The sequence below is a fragment of the Lathamus discolor genome, chromosome 1, assembly GCF_037157495.1.
Source record: "Lathamus discolor isolate bLatDis1 chromosome 1, bLatDis1.hap1, whole genome shotgun sequence".
NCBI classification, from domain to species: Eukaryota; Metazoa; Chordata; class Aves; order Psittaciformes; family Psittacidae; genus Lathamus; species Lathamus discolor.
In genome coordinates this window covers 128,930,920-128,951,392 of record NC_088884.1, presented here as the reverse complement: position 1 = coordinate 128,951,392, position 20,473 = coordinate 128,930,920, and the positions used below count along the sequence as shown (strand labels likewise).

General features: G+C 36.3%; 1 protein-coding gene across 1 annotated transcript; it reads right to left on the bottom strand.

Moving 5' to 3' along the window:
* Nucleotides 1-5,440: 5,440 nt before the first annotated feature.
* On the bottom strand, nucleotides 5,441-6,454 carry ENOSF1 (enolase superfamily member 1; the record flags this gene model as incomplete). Its single annotated transcript, XM_065664483.1, is given in 3 exon segments — nucleotides 5,441-6,210; nucleotides 6,213-6,423; nucleotides 6,425-6,454. Coding segments are annotated over 3 exon segments (1,011 nt in total), but the record flags the coding sequence as incomplete, so codon positions are not given.
* Between the last annotated feature and the right edge of the window lie 14,019 nt (nucleotides 6,455-20,473).

Below are 20,473 nucleotides of genomic sequence, written 5' to 3'. Positions count from 1 at the left end.
GTTTTAATTTCTTAATTTCATTTTCTGCTTTTAAGTAAAGACTGCTAGATAGAAAGAGATTCAAACTGCTATTTCCACAGGAAAAAACAAAACAAAGAAACAACAAAAGCAAGCATGTTTTCCACAAACTTTGTAAGTTTTTATTTTATGCCTGTGTAGAATATGTGCATCAGTAAGGAATACATTTCAGCAGATAGAAAACACTGTTTGACACAACTAAATATTTAAATTGCAGTGACTGTGGCACAAGGTCATTGTGGATTTGTTAAAGAAGAGAGGGAGGAAGGCAAAGTAAAATCAAGTAAATAGAAGTGTAAATAAAGGACTGCAGCAACCATTAGGCCTGCTGCAATTCATAAAATCAACATAATGTTGGTATTGCTAAGCTGACCCAAGATGCTCTTATAAGAAAACAGTACTTTTCAAATATCCTGGCAATTTTACATTTAAAAACCAAAGCCAACCAACCAACCAAACAAACAAACAAAACCAAAACTAAAACACAACTCCCAAAACCAATAACAACAGCAAAACAACAACAAAAAAACAAAGCAAGAAACAAACTCCAGTAAATATCCAAGCACTAGAAAAAAAACATAAAGGTAGTCATAAATCAATGTCTGGGAAATGACATTCTCTCATTTCTTTGGAGTTCAGAAGTTTTAACCACGGAGTGTAGATAGGTGTCTTTACCCATTGCAGCAGCAGTGCACTGAACAGAAGGTGAGGAGACCACACATTTGTTATAGAAGCTAGACAGAAGTAAATTGCAATATCTGTAGTATGATATAATGAAAGTTCATACAAAATCTTACGTATGTGATATATCTCACCTAAATTCAGCTATGTACTTATGATGGGAGAGGGAGAGAGTTCATTCAATCTTTGTATGAGAGACATCTGTATTGCCATCTCTGGAGAGACCTATTCCTCTACAGTGACTAAAACAATTGTATAGACTAAATAGGTAATGGATTTTACTGGGAATCATTCTATACTCAGTTTTTGCACCAATAAAAAAGGTCTGAGTGTTTAAAATTATATCTAGTTGGCTGCAATAGTATATAAATGCTATAAACAAATATATACAGTACTGACAAAGCAGTACAGGGACTTGACTGTGTCTGCTGGTGGCATAAATGAACAGTGTTTTTATCTTTATCTTTTTTATGACTTATAATGGTAAGTATAAATAACAGAAGGACAATGTATATGATCCAACAACAAGTGAATATCTGCCTTGTGAATGAGCCTGAAAACTGGGACAGAACCCTGAAAGAAAAGTTAATTCTGTGATAAATGCAAGTTTTCTACAGAACAAATAAAGAATAGCAAAGCCACTGTGTCGATAATTTGACACAATATGACTGATGTTAACAAACGTGGAGACAGATTGGTTAAAGAAATCTTGTTTGTAGATGTGTGATAGATGTCACACATGACATTTACCAGAAGTTTCATATCAACCTGGAAAATTCGGTAGTTAATGAGACCAACAATATTGTGACTATGCTATGTCAGAAAATATGTAAAGAATTAATTAATAAGCTTAGATGACAGTTTTTCAGAAAAAAATAGTTTGTTTTTCAAGTAAGACCAATAACACACCTAAAATTTGTAACTGACAGAAAATGCAGAGAATAGTGACAGAAAGTGAAAGTTTCATAAGTTCAGTGAATGCTTGATGTTGTTTGGACACTGCTTAATGTAACATAGCAAGCTCTCTTTTCCTTGTTTGCTGGTGGTATGACAAACAACAAAATTGAGAAGACTAGGAAAGCATAGCCTTTGCTGACAGGAATGATTTAGCTCTGTGTGATGAATGACTGTGGCAAAAGTATAACGATAGCACAAAAAAATGAAAAAAAAAACCCCCGACTCAAATTCCTTTAATTCATGAAGTTGATAGGAAAAAAAAAAAAAAAGGTCTGTTGGCTCCTAGCAGCTCCATTATCATCTTGGCCATAAGACTGTGTATTCACATTACTGTGAATTCACATTACTGTGAATGGAGACAAAAGCTGATGGCTGATGTCTGCCACATAAGTGGCAAATCTCTGTGACTCAAAGAAATTTTTAAAAAAGCTTCATAGAAAGAAAATGTACAAGACATGTATGACTTTTTACTTTCTTCCAGCCTTCAGTTTCCAAACAACAGATAAATGTTAATGGCAAACATACCAGGAAATGTCATCACTTGTGATTTGAGGGAGTTTTTGTTTGGTTGGGTTTCTCTGTGTGTGTGTAATTTCTTCCCACACTAGGTCTATCTCTTTATATTGTTTCCCATCTTCTCATGAAAGATAAAAACTTGTCCTGGTTTTGGCTGGATAGAATGAACTTTCTTCCTGGTAGCTGGTACAGTGCTGTGTTTTGGCTTAAGTATGAAAAGAATGTTGATAACCCCAATGTGTGCTGTATATTCCTTCAACATCTTGACCTCAACTATAGGTACACTATCTTTATACTTACATTGGTTATTCTGTCACTGTCATAAGTAAGCCTTGTGTAATAAAGAAGTTACATTATCTTTATTTAAAAAAAAAAAAAAAAAAAAAAAAGAAACCAAATAAACCAGAAAAGGTAAGTAATTTCCTTGATGTTAAGACAGAAAATTTATGGACTGATTCAATTTTACTCTAGATCTTTCAAAATGCAGATTGAATTTTAATGTTCAACAATAATAAGAGACAACAACAAATGGTGTTTGTAAATGACCAAAGAAAAAAATAGATCTGCATCATGATCATTGAAATAAATTAATATGGCAGAGATTTCACAACTAATCTGTCTGCATAAATATATTCATATGCAGAATCCATCAGAGAATTTTAAATAACAAAGTGCATTAGTAAAAGCCAAGTGCTCATTGACAATTTGCAAACACACTCACGGGCCAAATTCAAAGGATACATTGTTTTCAGTGAATAATTAAATATATTCTTATTTTAAGCTCCTTAAATGTAATTTTATATTATGAATAGATCACTGCTTTACAGCAAATTTTATTTCATTTTTTATTTTCAGCTGCCTGTAAAATTAAAATTAATCAGTTCCCTTATGCAAAGCAGTAAGAAAGATAAAAGCAATAAAAAGTTTCTATTTGTCGCAAGTTCTTTATTCAAATAAATTTTTTAAGCAGTCCCTAACAAAATTTATCCATTAAGGAAAAACATTTATCTAAGTGTTTTAAACAAAGCTAGTTTTTAATATTTGAAACATTTTTATGAAATTAAATAACAAGGGTTAGAAGCCCCTCTGTGTCATTTCCTGGACATGAAAGAAGCCTAACCTGATCAGTTCTTTAATTAAAATTTTATATTTTGTTTTGGTTTTTTTTTATTCCCAATTTAATTTGAAAAGTAATATTTTTATTTATATTATTATGTACATAGCAGTAACAAAATACAATTTATGGAATGCCCCCTGTTCTAACACAGAGAAATTACAGAATTTAATTTAAAAGAGTATGAAGTTGTATCTAATTCATTCTTAACTAGATATTATACTAATTTTTATTACCATGTTCCTTAGTTTCTTGATAAATCAGTATAATTTTACTCAGTCCATCTGAAGAAGAGAAGATTCAGAACTCACTGTTCATGAAATTTATCCATTTTCTCATTCTCTACTGCCCTACATTAAAAATTCTCCAGTCACAGTAAATTGTGGGGTTTTGTTGTTTTGGGGGTCTTTTGAGCTTGTGTTGTGGATTTTTATATCCCAAGCTAGAACACTCCCCAGATACCCAACCCTTGATACCTGTTGTGGTTTAAACAAAGTCAGCCATAAATCATGCAATCCCTTTCTCACTCCCCACCTCCCTTCTTGCCCTCCCCCTACTCCCAGAAGGATGGAGAGGAGAATTGAAAAGAATGCAACTCCCACGGGTTGAGATAAGAACAGTTTAGTAACTAAGGTATAACACAAATCACTACTGCTATCACCAATAATAATAATAATAAGGGAAATAACAAGGGAAGAGAATACAACACCTCAGCACCAGCCGACTGATAACTCACCCCACCCTACCCAACCGAGCACCTACCAATACCTTGTCCAATCCCGCAGTGCCCACCCTTCCGGGTAACACCCTGTTACCTCCTGGGCATGATGTGCTGTGGTATGGAATACCTCTTTGGCTAGTTTTGGTCAGGTGTCCTGTCTCTGCTTCCTCCCGGCTTCCCCTCCTCCCTGGCAGAACATGAGGCTCAGAAAGTCCTTGGTCAGACTAAAACATTTGTATTATCAGCTCTGTTCCCAGGCCAAAAGTCAAAACACAGCGCTGCACTAGTTACCAAGAAGGAGAAAAATAACTGCTACTGCTGAATCCAGGACATGCCTTATGCAGGGTGGCAGCTAACTCTATCTTTACCCAAAACTAAAGCAACATCTCTGTTCAGAAAGCTATTTAGATCCAGTTTCGTCCGTGTGCCTTAGTGAATTTCTTAAGTAATGGCCAAGTATTTTCTGCAGTGGAGGGGGTACTAAGGAAAAGTCAACAATTATTTTGTCATTGCTCACACATTTCCAAAGGTAAGTCAGGCTACAAGAAAGACAACATATTAGAAAAGGCTAAGCTGTAAATGTGCAAAATATGAAAAGTATCTTCTCCAAAAGGAAGACTCTCAAACACTAAAACCAATGAGTAAATACTGGAAAAAGTATATGGGAAATAAGAGAAAAAAACTGCAATGAGAAAATTCTAAATAAAATATATTGTGGTGTCAGCGACTAAACCAATGTATTTTCAGTACTGGAAATCATGGATCAGATGCCTAGAATCAAAAACCTAGAAACAAATGGTTAGAATTGCAGTAGACATAACAACAACAGCAACAAAAAATAATAAGATTGTTTCAAAGAAAGCTTCAATAGGACTCATGGCTTGACTTCACGAACAAAGATTTGGGAAGGGCTTTACCCATGCTTACTACAAGTGCGCTGATGACTAAAAGGCACAGCAAAAGGTCTCCTCGGGTAGTATAGGCGAGGCGTGATTCTTTCTATGTTGTCTTTTCTCCTCGAGACTAGTTCTGTGCGAGTTCTCAAAGGAGTCAATGGCATTACGTATGGTGTGTCTCCAAGTCTCCCGACTGGAGGCCAAGGTGGACCACTGATGGTAGTCAATACGGCCAAGGCTAAGGTATGGTTTCAGGGTGTCCTTATATCTCTTCTTTGGGGCACTTCTCTTGTGGCAACCGGTGGCAAGTTCACCATAAAACACGATCTTAGGGAGGCAGCGGTCCTTCATCCTAGAGACGTGACCTGCCCAGCGCAGCTGCGATTTCAGCAATATGGCCTCGATACTGGTGACCCCTACCTGTTCAAGGACAGTAACATTTGACACATAGTCCAATGAATGTTTAGAATTGTACAGAGGCAGTGCTGATGAAAGTGTTTGAGGAGCTGCAGGTGATGGCGGTAGATAACCCATGATTCAGACCCATATAAAAGAGTAGACAGTACAATGGCCTCTATAGACACTAATCTTTGTACTTTTCTTCAGGTGTTTATTGCACCAGACTCTTTTATGGAGTTTTCCAAAGGCTCTATATGCCTTTGCTATTCTGTTGTCTATCTCTTTGTTGATCATGGCATCCGAGGAAATAATGCTTCCCAGATAGCTGAACTGCTGAACTGACTTAAGCTCTGACTTGCCAATGGTAATGTGGGGATGATGATAATCTTCTTGTGGTGCAGGTTGGTAGAAAACTACTGTCTTCTTCAAGCTGACTTCCAGCGCAAAAAACTCAGCCGCCTCCGCAAAGCAAGATGTTAAACATTGCAGAGCTGCTTCTGTGTGGACAAGGGTGGCATTGTCATCAGAAAGCAGTTCACGGACAACATGATTTAGGGTCTTAGTGTGGGCCTTCAGTCGCCTTAGATTGAATAGGCTCCCATCAGTACGATATTGAATATAAACACCGTTTTGTTCATCGAGGTCTACCATAGCCCTTTGGAGCATCATGCTGAAGAAGATTGTGAATAAAGCTGGTGCGAGAACGCAACCTTGTTTCACACCACTGGTTATTGGGAAAGGCTCAGAGAGTGTATCACCATATCTGACTTGCCCTTTCCGATCCTCATGTAACAGAGCAATCATTTTGAGGAACTTGCAGGGGCAACCTAATTGTTCCAAGATCAGCCACAGGCCTTTTCTGCTCACAGTGTCAAAAGTTTTGGTGAGGTCAATGAAAGTTACATTTTCTGTTCTCTACATTTTTCTTGCAGTTGTCTGAGAACAAATACCATGTCTGCGGTACTTCTGTTAGCTCTGAAACCTCACTGACTTTCAGGTAGAAGTTCTTCTGCAATAGCAGGTACTAATCTGTTCAATAGTATTCTTGCAAGAATTTTTCCAGCAATGGAGAACAGAGTTATACCTCGGTAGCTTGAACAGTCTGACTTTACACCTTTTTTTCTTATACAGAGTGACGATGATTGTGTCACAAAAATCTGATGGCAATTTACCTTGTTCCCAACAGCGTGCAAGTAGCTCATGAAATTTAGCACGAAGTGCTTGGCCTCTGTGTTTCCAGATTTCAGGTGGGATTCGATCGACCCCAGCTGCCTTGCCAGTTTTCACCTGCTATGTCTCCCATGGTAAGGGTTAAATCCAATTCATTTTTCACTGGATGTTGTAAAATGTACTGTATTCCTTAGCCTTGAACTACACGGTTAGCACTAAAGAGTGTTTGAAAATGTTCAGACCAATGATTCAGGGTGGAGATTTTATCTATAAGAAGCGTTTGGCTATCTGTACTAAGTAAGGGGCTTTGAACCTGAAATGTGGGTCCATACACTGCTTTCAGAGCCTCATAGAATCCTCTGTGATCACCCAAATCTGCACATAATTGAGTCTTTTCTGCTAGGTTGAGCCACCACTTGTTCTGGATGTCTCGAAGTTTCTGTTGGAGTTTGCTACATGCAAGACGAAAGGCTGCTTTTCTTACATGGCTAAGCGACTGAGCGAGATGTGCTTGATGGGCAGATCTCTTCTTTGTCAGCAGTTCCTGGACCTCCTGGTTGTTATCATCAAACCAGTCTTTGTTTTCCTTTAAGGAGAACCCAAAGGATTCTACAGAGGACTGCAGGATGCTATTTTTAACATGCTGCCAAAGCGCTTCAGGAGAAGACTCTATAAGATGGTCTTGAAGCCTAGTTTGAAGGTTAGCCTGAAAGCTGTCCCTCACTGCAGCTATATGGAGATTATTAACATTGAGACTCCTCCTTGGAATACCTCTCCTCTTAGGTTTGGGTTTGAAGTGGAAGTTAAGTTTGCAACGCACAAGGCGGTGGTCTGTTTGACATTCTGCACTAGGCATCACTCGGGTGTGACAGGCATCACGAATATTTCTCTGGTGCACTGAGACATAATCAGTAAGGTGCCAATGTTTAGATCGAGGATGCATCCAGGTTGTCTTCCAGCTGTCTTTCTGTTGGAAAATAGTGTTGGTGATGGTAAGCTGCTGCTCTGCACAAAACTCTAGCAAGAGGCGACCGTTATCATTGCAGCTACCAACAACGTGCTTGACTAGTACTCCTTTCCAGGCTTCAAAGTTCTTACCCATTCGGGTGTTGAAGTCACCAAAGATTATGATCTTATAATCTATAGGAACCTTTTGAGTGAGGCGACGCAGGTAGATTTTTTCTCTTTCCCCAAGACAAGGGGGTGTCCGTGAAAGAGACAAGGGGGGGTCCGTGAAAGAGGACTAAGTAAGTTTTAACCATCAGGGTGACTAAGGATGATGCTTATACACTTTTTTTTTTCTTTAAAAAAATAAGAAATAAAAATAGTGAAAGGCAGAAGAGCTGGAGCACCTCCAATATGAAGACAGGCTGAGAAAGTTAGGACTGTTCAACTTGGAGAAGAGAAGGCTGTGTGGAGACCTCATAGCAGCCTTCCAGTATCTGAAGGGGGCCTACAAGGATGCTGGGGGGGACTCTTCATTAGGGACTGTAGTGGCAGGAGAAGCGGTAGTGAGATCAGACTTAAACAGGGGAAGTTCAGGTTAGATATAATGAAGTTCTTCTTCACTGTGAGGGTGGTGAGGCACTGGGACAGGTAGCCCAAAGAAGTGGTAAATGCCCCATCCCTGGTAGTACTCACGGCCATGCTGGACAGTGCCTTGGGCCACGTGGTCTAATGTGAGGCATCCCTGCCCGTGTCAGGGGTGTTGGAACTAGATGATCTTAAGATCCTTTCCAACCCAAACTATTCTATGATTCTATGACTCTTGCCATTCTCAGATCAAGTACCAATATCACACTGGGAGGGAAAATTGTAGAGAAAACAGTACAGTTCCCCTACCTGTTCTACAGTATGCTAACCAATGGAGTTAAGAATGAAGTGATGTTAACATTAGGAAAGTGATATGTAGGAAGAAAAGATAACCAGCACTAAAATGAAAAAATGGATTACATCCCTTAAATGTTATCTCAGTGTTAATATATGATATTTGCAATGTTTAAAAGTTTTCTGTTTCAGGAGAAAAGAAGACAACTACAGATAGAAGCATCACTAAAGTTTTTTTGAGCAACATATATAAAATGCCAGTCGCTAATGCAGAATTATAAAAAATCACCAGCATGTCTACAATAGGAAGAAAGCAATTGGGATGACCACTTCAGAAATAGGATGCCCACTCTCAGTGAAGCTGTCAGTGGAAAACAGCTAGTATACGAAAAAAAACATTTAAAGGAACTAGAAAAAGAGTATGACGAAACAGGGGCAGCAATCAATTTCAATACCACAGAACAGCTGAAAGCACAGGAAAATGACATAATGGAACAGAATGATGTAGTTTCTGCCCTAGGCACCTGTGCTAGCTTGGGAAGGATGAAATATGGTAAACTATAAAGACACTAAAGTGAGTGAAGCAGGTCTTTAATCCTGATATGATTCTTTTGCACTGCTGTAAGAGGATCAAAATCCAAGTCAGAAGGACCAGAAAGGGAAACTGCTGGAACAGTGTCTGTGCTGGCGTCTTCAATGGGCTGAACATTGTTCGTATCTTACAGTTTTTCTAGTAGAGGGCATCTGAAGAACCACATTCTCAGTGTATTCTCAAGATCCAATGATTACAGATTTCTACAGCTAGAGCAACTTCAAAGGTTCTCCTGCTTCGTGCAGGAGTCAGAGACTCCTGGGTAGCTTGGGAGACCTAGAAAGTTCTGTTATTTGTGTTAAACTGCTTTTGCCTCTTTCAACTTTCTAGTCCTTTGCTGAATATAATGTAACCAGACTCAAAGATTATAACCTGTCATTTTTGGTGATCATGAGATTTTTAATGACATTGCAGAGCAGTTTGTAGTGGGGAATAAAGTGGGTGGAAAAAATAGTTTATGACATATTTCTGAAGGCCATATATAGTAATGAATATCTGAGATATGTTCATTCAGTGAGCAAATGATTTCAAGATGTCAAGGAATGTATTTTAAATTAAAAAAAAAATAAAATCAAGTGATTGATATTGCAATATTCTTTGAAATATTAATCTAGAAAAGTGAAGCAGTTGCATATTGCTTCCTTTCACTAGATATTCCTAATAATGTTTGTTTCATAAAGTATATGTCTTTCATCTCACGGGCTGTTGTTTGCACTCATGAGTGAAGCACTCCACCAAGCAGCTGGGAAAGAGCGTGGTACTCATTGTATTTTTCTTCAATGTATTTTTCTTCTTCCACAGCCAGGATTATGTTAACTGACATAAATCTTAGATGCCAAAGAAGTTGCAGTAGCAGTTATTCTAATTCTTCTGAAGTATAGAATGGAAATGGAACTGAATTCAGCTGGGGTGAGGTTAGATACTGTCAGATCTGCTTGGGCATGGGGCTAAATTTGTATTATATTCAAGGAGTTAGCTAAGAGCGGAATAACAAAAGTATAAGAGCAGTTGACTGAAGATTCATTAAGAATTAGCATATAGGAATTAAAAAAAAAAGACATTTGCCTTTAAGCTTATTGACATAAAAGGTTATGAAAATTATTTTACTTATATCCAACATGTATTTTCTTAAGTGCATTCCACACTCAAAAATACCAAAAGTTATAAGGTGAGAAAAATAGTGTGACACAGATAGAAAAAACAGGTGAAATCTTTAATTGTAATTATACCAGAAGATTTTCAAAGAAGTTGCAATTTTTCCATTTAAGAATTGCACAGTAATTACAAAATTTATTTTCTAAGCTCTTCCGTAAGTATTATCATGTATGGAAAAACAGATGAAAAACAAAGTAAATTTGTTTTTTTTAATAAAGATAATCTCTCAATGAATTCAAGTCTGTAAATATTCAAAATAAAACAAGAATCCAGTACTCCCAGAATTTGTTCGTAAATGTTTAACTGCTTATGGGAGAAGTCTTCTTTTAATTATATCGGGTTTAAATATGTTTAAATACAGCAAAGGATAAGATGGCAGCATGTTTTGACTTCTTCCTTGTTTCCATAAGTTCAGCATATGCTGTCTCTGCAATTTGATCCTAAGGCATTTCCAGTAACTTGGTGAAAAAGATTCATCCCCAAGTCACCTGGAGACAATCTTGTACCTGCTTATGACTGTTTTATATATTTAACATATAAGTTGTTAACAGTTAAAATAGCTAAAAGTGAAGTACCCGATGAACAGAAATTCTTGCTACAGTGCAATATGTTTTGCTTTGGAATGTGAATTTTCATCTGTCTAGGTCTTTTCACTTGGGTAAGGAATATCTGCTAAATCTGGAATTTGGCCATAGTCCCTACAGAAAAGAAAATAACAATTAAGCATATGTCAAAGAGCTGGGAGAGGGGGCATGTTTGTGAAAGTTAAATGGCACAGCAGGGTTTGGTTATAAGGTGTGCAGATGCTTAAGAGATGGAATATATGTTAGGCCTTTAAGACAGCCACAATGAGTTACAATGGCTAAACTGTGACATATAGTTACAGAAGCAGAATAAATTTAGAAAGAAAAGGAAGATAGAATACCAGAGTACTATATTTTAAACCAGAGAAAAAAGATGTAAAAAAGGTGGTAAAGAAGATTTCAGGTTCACATTAAGAAGCACAAAAAGGTGAAAATAGTTTTGGATCTGGACAGGGATATCTGCTAACAGTGTAGCTGCAGATGGCCTCACATATGACAGTTCCTTTAAAAGATCCCTTTCCACTAAATTGCCTTGGCAGCCATCTATCATTGAATCAGAGTTAGGTGACATCATGGCTCACAAGGAATTGAATGAATTTTCAGAACGTATCTCATTCTTTCTAAAAGCCACAGGGTTAAAGGTGCTCTATATAAAATGTCCATTCATAATTGCTGATAGCTTACATGCCTGTTAAACTTGCAACACTTATGGACCTGTCTAGTGGAGAGTATGTGTGCTTTTATGAATTCAGCACAGCTTGGCATAATATTTCTGTGAAAAGCAATGAAAGTTGTTAAAGCATCTTAGATGACAACCAGGTGGAAATGGGCCAGCTATCATGTAGACCTTCATGTCTTCTTACAGGCAGCAGCTAACACAGATTTGCTAATGGAAAACTTGCTACATTTCTCTGGTTGACTGAAGTGTCCAACTTCCACATAAGTCTCACATAATTAAAACCAGCCATTTCTGTCATAAAATTAACAGGCCAACTGCTGGTCAACCTACTTGCAATGATGATGCAATTCTCCGCCACTGGATGGTGATATGAATCCACTGTGACAGGGTCTGCCTGATCTTAACATTGTACCTCTAATTTAGCTTTATTCTTAGCCTGTTGTTGACTGGCTGCCATGAGGCTCAGTACAGCAAAAAATGTAAGATATCCTAATAATTCTGCTATGAGCATCAAGATAGCGGTTCAATGATGACAGTTTTCCATTTCTCTTTTGAAATCTCCTTGAGGTCTCTTTCGTTGTACCACAATCACATGAACTTGACACCTGTTTTGGGATGAAGTGGTTGATGGAGGGCATCTCTTCTCAAAGACTTGTGCAGAAACAGACAGGTAAAGGTCCTATATTAAGATGAGGTGTTTTACTTGAGGATGCTAAATGGGTATTTGCGATGGGGGTCAGTGGCAAAACACACACCATTCAGAATGCAGTATGAATAACTTCTTTGCAGATAAAGCAATATATATACAATGGAGCACTTCAGCCTGAGTGGCTTCCACTGAAGCATCCCTGGATTTCAGGAACTTCTTGTCTCATTTCTTTTTTCATGTTCTTTATTGTCTTGTTAATTAGTTCTTCAGTAGTTACCTCTATTTTTCCTCATATTTCCCTACCTTCAGTTCCTCTCTTACATCCTTCAGACTCTTTCATTCCTAAAGTCCGTTTCCACCTTTTTATATTCTTTTAGCTGAGACATGCCGCTTCCTGATGTATCCTTTCCTTTTTGTTATTCAGTTAGACACATTTCACACAGGTACACTATACTCTATTCCTTCCTCTGTAACAGTGATTAAGGAATCATCATAGTTCTTTCTAAAAATATCAGAAACTCAAAAATCTCTTTCCCAGAACTACTGTCTTACTCCAACAGTTAGGGGAAGGGATGGTGATCTATTTGCTCAGGCAGGTCTACATGCAGTTTTGATTTGAAATAGATTACAAGAACACTGAATGAGATCAAAGGTGTTAATCTGAAATTAATACAAACTCATTAAATATGCAGGTGTCAGAAAGACTGAATAAACCTAGTCTGTAAAAGAAAGATTTCTAAAAGTAATGATTTCTATGTGAGTTTCTAAACTGAATTTTTGTATTTCCACGGCTGAGCCCCTTGTATACTCATTCACACCTATAAATGGAGAAGTCAAAATATTAAACAACATTATTGCACATCCATTTTGCAACCATGCAAATGGTTACAGAGTAACATTAAAAATGTTTGCATATGGACATTTGCATGTTGCACAAAGATGTCTCTGCTTACCAACTGACAAAAAGCTGCTAAAGGCAAAACAGTAGCATAAAGAAACTGCTTTCATCTTTTTCATCAGTAACATAAAGAAACTGCATGTACTGCAGAGACAACAGAATGCAGCATATAACTGATATAACCTATGAGATTAGCAGAATTTTAAGGCATGTCAAACTTATTCCAAGATTGTTAGCAGAGCTAATAGGAACCTGGCAAACTCTATATTAATGAGTAAGGATCAATAATTAAGATGAAACCAGCACTTTATTGATCATAGTCCACTCTCTTCTATTAAAAAATAGAAAGAACTCATTTCATAAGATTAATAAGTGAGTGCTGAAGACAAACCATCCGGTTCAAAATTTTGACATTAGTACCACATCTGCTCAAAGGTCATGCTGCTCTCAGTCTACCCACAGTGTGTGTGGTGCTCTGCAATATGAAAATCTATTTCAAAATCTGTGACAATCAATGTAGAAATACATTGCTCAATATTTCAAATCCAGTAATTAAAACATTTTTATGCCCTTCTTTAAGCAAGGATGTTATCTTCCTCTTGGGTAGGCACTTGAGTTCCTTAATAGTCTTTATCCAGTATATCTATCACTAAGAATTATCCTCATGATGATGTTCTTAACTACATATATTCATTATTTAATAAAGTAGATATTTTTATGATGGAAATGATTTGGACATGACAAATAAATTATTCAGAGTCATAAGTATATTGTCATTGATACCAGGTGTGAGTTAAAAAAATTTAAATTAGTCAGCTAGCACTTTCGACAGGTCAGCATATGTTTTGTAAACTTTTTGCTTACTTTGCTATTTTTATCAATTCATTAGTTTCTGTTAATAGGATGCATTGTGGAACCGAAGAAGAATTTAATAGGAGCTGTAATATTTAGCTGATTCTTTAATTACATTCAATTATTTTGAAAGAAAAATCATTAATTTCAAAATTCAAGAATTATGATCTTAAATCAGAAGTTAGGAAATTATAAGTTTAATTGCATTTTTTTCCCTAAATCATTTTGCACATTGAGGCTATCCTTTGTGTTACATTTTATGTATCTACTTACTTTTGCAACTGAAAAAAATCACTTTCATATTTACTTAGAGTAGTAAGATTAAGAGTAAACCTGGTAAAGGACAATGAGGAGACTTGGCCTTATTGACCTACTCCTATCTCAGTGGAACATATCATCAAAGATGAGACTTACAGTAGAGATGCTGGATCAGTTGTACTAAGCTTCGTTTGCTCTTGTTGGTCTATTGCTATGTCAATGCTGTTTTTGAGCACTGTATCTGAGAGAAAATTGGCTAGGCTGTCACCTAACACTCTCTAGCAACTGTCTGCTTGAAAACTTTAAATAACATAGACTTGAGACTTTCATGTCCCAGGTGACTTGCCTTTGACCCTGAAGCATAATTATTATGTCTTGAAGTTTCTTAGAATCAAGTGCCAGCAATGGCCATAAGGCAGTATTAAGGTGTTTCAGAGAAATGCTTTTAGGTTGACATTCCAGATATGTATAGGGAAGTGTGGGGCAGCCTGTGTAGGGTTACGAGGGTACTGGAGAATTTTAAGATTTTATGGGATTTTGGAGGACTGTTCATCTTGGAAGGAGCAAAAATTGATGATAGCAAATAGTAGATGGCCCTCATGTCCACTGTGCTAGTTTCCTCTAGGAGGGAAAAATCCCAGTGGAGATTATGAGTGAACCAGCAATCATGCAGTGCGGATGAGGAAACTGCAGCCTTGACCAAAACTAGGAATAAGTCCTATTAACAATATTGACACCTCTACAAATGGAACTGTGAATCTCTGAAAGAGACAAAAAAAAGAAAAGGAATCCGGAAGCAGTGGAAAAATACTAGGAAGCCAGTAAGGTCACTGAGGAAAAGGGAAGCAAACTTTTCCAATTGTTTAACTGTCTTTCAGCTGTTCGTTGCTCATCTTCTGCCTGTATTATTAGGAAACAGGTGTCTATGACTATTGAAAAGTGGCTGGCTATATGACATAAAGATTCTTATATAACACATTTATCATTTTTCTGTGACAACTGTAGGAGTGTCTGCTCATTAGTATTTAAATCAGTTCATAAATATTTCTCTTAAATCCGGTTTAAATAAGCCTTACACCTGGTCAATGGAATGCTTTGTTTTAACATCTGTTGTAAGACTTAATTCCAGCCTGATATAATGCTACTGTATAGTCATACAATTTCATGAGGGCACTTATACAATAAACCAGGGATTTAATGGAGTGTTTTATCTTTTTGCAATTTTTAGTTTCAGCTGACCATAGCAAGTGAAGCTAAAGGTTGTATAATATTGCACATCTTCCTCTGGCAGAATGACTTTGCATAGAAAAGTTCTTTATTTTAAGAAAAGAATGTGATTTTTTGGAAAGAGTTAGCTAGGATTTTCCCTGAGAAATAGGGATGTATATGACACATTCACTGTATTCCAGTTTCCTTCTTCCATTTAATTTTTAATATTTCAAATTATTACTGTAGAGGTGTTGGAATGATGTGAGAGTAATGCCATTTTCAAAGCTCAGTGAATCTTAAGGAGAAGCAGATACAAGTTAAAAAGGATATTGTAGGTCAGTACCGAAATTCAGAAACTGAATATAAAAATAGAGAGTTTCTCTTATAGCTGCTCATTATTGTGTGTTAACCACCACTAGAGCCTATTCCACTCAAATACCCTCATTTCCATAATTTTTGTGTGTGTATGAGCTTTAGGGAAAAAAATAATGGAAGGACTCTGAATTCGTCAAATGAGGATTAGGAAAAGAGAATAGTAGAAATGGTACGATTTTTTACTAACACTGTTATATGTGCAAATAGATCCTACAAAAGAGCATAGCAGGAAAAAAAACAGTGGTATAGAAAGGTCAGTAGCCATCTCACTTTACAGAGGACACACCTTTATAGAATGTTGTCAGATATTTGTCTTTTAGCTCTGTCCATTATCACACATTACAGTATCCCAAATCCAGTGATTCTATCTAGGCAACTCAGACCTGTTTGCCATTGTATAACATGGGGTACAAAGCATTACACTAATGTAAATTTAGTGTAATAATGCTGATACTGTGTAATATCTGTGCAATAATAATACTCTATTTAATAAAGAACTTTCATGTAAGAATCTTAAGTCATTGTAAAACTTTAGTTCAGTAGACTCCATAACACTTCAGTGGACAAGGAAAACAAAGCACAGGGAGGGGAAACATACCCACAAACATATACAGGTTTTTTTGTCTGACATCATATATCAAAAAATTAAATGTCTGAAATATGCTCCTTTTACAACCAAGATAAGGAAAGAAATATTTTTAGGCATGGTTATACCATCTATCTATGTTAGGCATTTATTCTGTGATGGGTCTTCACCACCTATAGCTGGAGCTACATAGCTGTCTTTAAGGTGAACAAAGTTAAGTAATACGGAACTTATCTTCAGTAGCTATATGTCAAACTTATAAAATATTTATTTTCAACCTTGTTTTCTGCAGCTACTAAAGAAAACAGCTAAACATGTTGCTTGCTTAGGCTTTTCACCACGATCTTCTACTGTACTATTACTCTAATTATAGAAATGTAACATCATAAGTCAGCACCAGGTATTTGGAAATGGTTTCTCAAATGACTGGGACAGATTTCCAATTGCTTCGAGTCATCCCCTGGGAAAATATTTTGAAATGACTTAGTGCTATTGTGGGCTAGATTTTTATGGCCTGGTTTTTCAAAATTGCTAGATATCCAATCTGCTGAAATCTTCTGAAAACAGACTGTTTATTCTGATGCTAAAAATGGGAGACAAATTCCAGAGAAATTCTGGCTGAGAATATTAATGCTGAGTTCTTTTTAAAATACTAGAGATTGATAATAATAAAAGGGGTAATGTAGCTGAAAATATACATAGCCATGAACAATCAGCGTTTCCTGTCTGTAGAACCACTCTTGTTGAAATATTAAGCCTCTTGTGATTTTTCTTACTTTCTAATAAACTCAATATGCCAAAGTTATCAATGTCCTCTCCAGTATAATTCTCTTTTGCTTGGATACTAGCATAGTTTTGGTGCATTAACTTTCCAGCTGAATGTCTGGAATTTGGTGGTTTAATTGCCACTTGCTCTATGGTTTAGTAGATAAACTCAGCAGCTGTTGCTTTGTGTTGGATGTAGTTTGGAGAGTCTGTGAATACTTCAGCCCTATTTGAAAGCCAAAACATTTTGACCCAGCTGCAGTATGAAAACAAGCTGGCAAAACTTCTTTTCAAGCAAATATATCCAATTCATTCAACCTCTGCTTACAATATGTTAGAGACTAGACACTGAAACAGCAGAAACTCATGATAAATAACAGGCCAAGATCAAATAACTATGAGTAGTAGTGGTTTTCTTAATGCTGCTCAAGAAGCTACACTTTCTACCTAGGCTGGGTATTACGATCTCTCGACAGCAGCTATTCCTTTGAGAATGAATTCTGATATTAAACCTGTCTTGCCAGATATCAGGCGGAAACTTTTCACTTAAAGGATTTTTTTTAAAGTGAAAATAAAAGCACTGTGGTAATACCATCGCTCCAGAAAACACGGCAGAAAGCATGCCATTTGCCTGTTTAGAGAAGTGTACCCCTACTTAGATGCAAACTTAGAAGTATTTGAGAATGACCTAGTAAACAGGGTGATAACCATTACATAAGTATTCTTATGCATATAAAACTTTTTTCACCTCTTCTAAATATTACAGTTTCATGAGCTCTGTTGTACTTCCACATATTGTATGGTAACCTCTTAGCTATCAGAATACAATTCAATTCTACAGCCAGTATTGAACATATGTGGGTCCTATAATATGTTACAAAAAATATGTTACAAAACTAAAATTTTTTTTTTGCATAAGATGCAGTATCTTACAAGGGATGTATGGATTTAAAAAAGTTAATTTAGTGCATTACTTGCGCCACTGAGGTCAATGAGTGCTTCATTACTGACTCAGTAAGGATTCACCATCTGCTTGCTGAGCTGTTCCAGTGAAACATAATTAGAGGAATCTTACCATTACTTGGGACTCGTGACAGATTACCTTATGCCCTGAAGTACAGAATTTACAGGATAAAAACCAAATGCCAGATTTACAAATTTCTAGTGGTTTTTCTGCCGAGTTGTATAACCATAACCCAAGATGTACATAGGTATGTTATGAGTTGGGTAGTAAGCAGTTTGAGCTCCTAGAAGAATACTTTGGTAAGAGTAGAGGACTTCAGAATAAGAGCTGACCACACACTTGATACTTCTTTTGAATACAACTGATTTGAGACAAGGAAAAGGAGTCATGAAAAGAGCATTTTGGCCTTGTTTAAATTTGTACCTTTATAAATTACTTTGATACTAGGTCTTGAATGTACAGAGAAATGAAATAGGTAGGAAACTGGCAGCCCCAGCCATTGAACTCTGACCAACCTCTACTGCTTGGCACAGATTAACCTTTCAGCTTGTCTCTCATACTCTTAACAGTTTAATTTTGCCTATACTTCTGAACAAATCAGGCACAGATGGTAAAACTACAGTTTCAATTAGTTATGTGGCTTATCTCCAAAGTTTACCTAAAGTACAAAGCATACTATAATGCAGATTAGTAAAATATATACTTAAAATGAAAGAACTGATAGGAGATCTGAGGCCTTTAAAACCTTTATTGTGTGCCACTTCAGCATGAGTTTCAATATTGTTCCTGGAAACAAATAGATAAAAATATTAATACAAACTCGAAGTGGATTCAGATTTACAGCACAGAACTATTTAAGAGCAGACTGCAGAAGATTTACATGAAGATAATGAATGTCAGAATAAAAAAGAATATCTAGTTTATTGCTTGAAAAACTGGCTAAAAAGAGTCACTGTATGAGACAGAAATAACAAACCAAACATTTTATAGTTTTGGAAAGGCATAAATTCAAAAATTTGAGGTTCAAGACCTTGCAGATGGCATCTGTTACAGCTCTGCTGCCAAATGTGTAATACAAATCCCCAAGTTCAAGTGAGAGTTGTAAGGAAATAATATTTTTTTTCTTTCTGAGGGACAGATTACAGTACCAATCTTTCTTTTCATAAAAGTTGAGTGAAAGTATGCCTCAGCAACACTATTCTGAATAGAAGGAAAGAATCAATAGGAAGGAACAGAAGGAAAAAAACTAAAACATAATAAAAGAAAAAAAACCCCATCCTAAAGAAAAGGGGGTTTTGTGACGAGTTTCACTACTTAACGTCATTCAGACTGTACCATTCATTCAAATACTGTAAAAAAATGGCATTTTGATCAAGCGATACTGTTCCACAAAATGATGCCTGTACCTTTCCTTTAAGAACTCCCAGACATGTGATTCTAGTAAGATTTGTTTTCTTTACAGAATCATCAAATAATTTTCTGTGTTCTTGTTCACCAGGAGGTTTAATGGTGAATTCTCACTACCCACAAGTTACTAATCTTCCCTTGCAGTTGTATTACATGAAAACTGATCGTATTTTCAGTCAGCAATTTTCTATTTTATCTGTTATATGTTTCTTTCATCGCACCAAAAAAATTTATACAGATTTTGTACTTTGTTGTCTGAAGTAATTTATTTTGTCTGTTACATGAAATGCCACATACATAGAGTGAAAATCTGGCCCCACTGAACTTAACAAAAGTAATTTCTAATGACCTTCGGAGGGGCAATTTTTTGTCCATAATCATCAATAAAGATGTCATTATTTACTAGCAGATGAAAGACATTTTTTCGGTTTTTTTTTTAAGTGACAAATAGCTGAAGTATCTTTAGTAACTGTGAAAATTGTTTGCAAGTGCTGACACTGATCATGTTAAAATAGTACACACATTGATTCTTAACTGTTTTATTCTTTTGGCAATGACTGGGAAAAACCTTGGTATGGGAATCTCAATTAAGTTAATGCAAATGAATACTTATAAGTACAGTTTTAAAGCCTGAAAAAATCACATAATATGATACTTTTCTATTTTATTACATTTTGTTCTTGATTATAATAATTTTTCTGCTGCACACTAACATTTTTCTACAGTCATTTTTGAGACTTATGTATGATTTGAAAAATAGTAGATGACATGCATGGACCTGACAGTAGTTCAAGTACTTCAATTATAAATATACATTAATATGTCATATTGCAATGACTAATTACATTGAGATGTGTTGATTAATTATCCCATGAGAATTCTACACTGTGGTATTCTTACAACGTGACATCTGCAAATGCAGGCCTGAAAATTTCATGAGGAAAGAGGCTTGTAAGTAGGACCTTTAGCATCGAAAAAGTACCTTGAACAAATCTGTATGAACATATTTTGAGTTTTCTGTATCCTCACAAGACTGTGATCCTCCCCTTTTGTCTCCTTAAACCTTGTTTTCTGATTCTTTTCAATGGAACACCTTGTGAAACCTTACAAACTTAGGAAATGCAATATCTGTTCTCCCTAGTTCCTCCAAAAGCCCCACCCCACAATAAAGAATTAGGAAACATTCCTGTTTCAGGAAAGA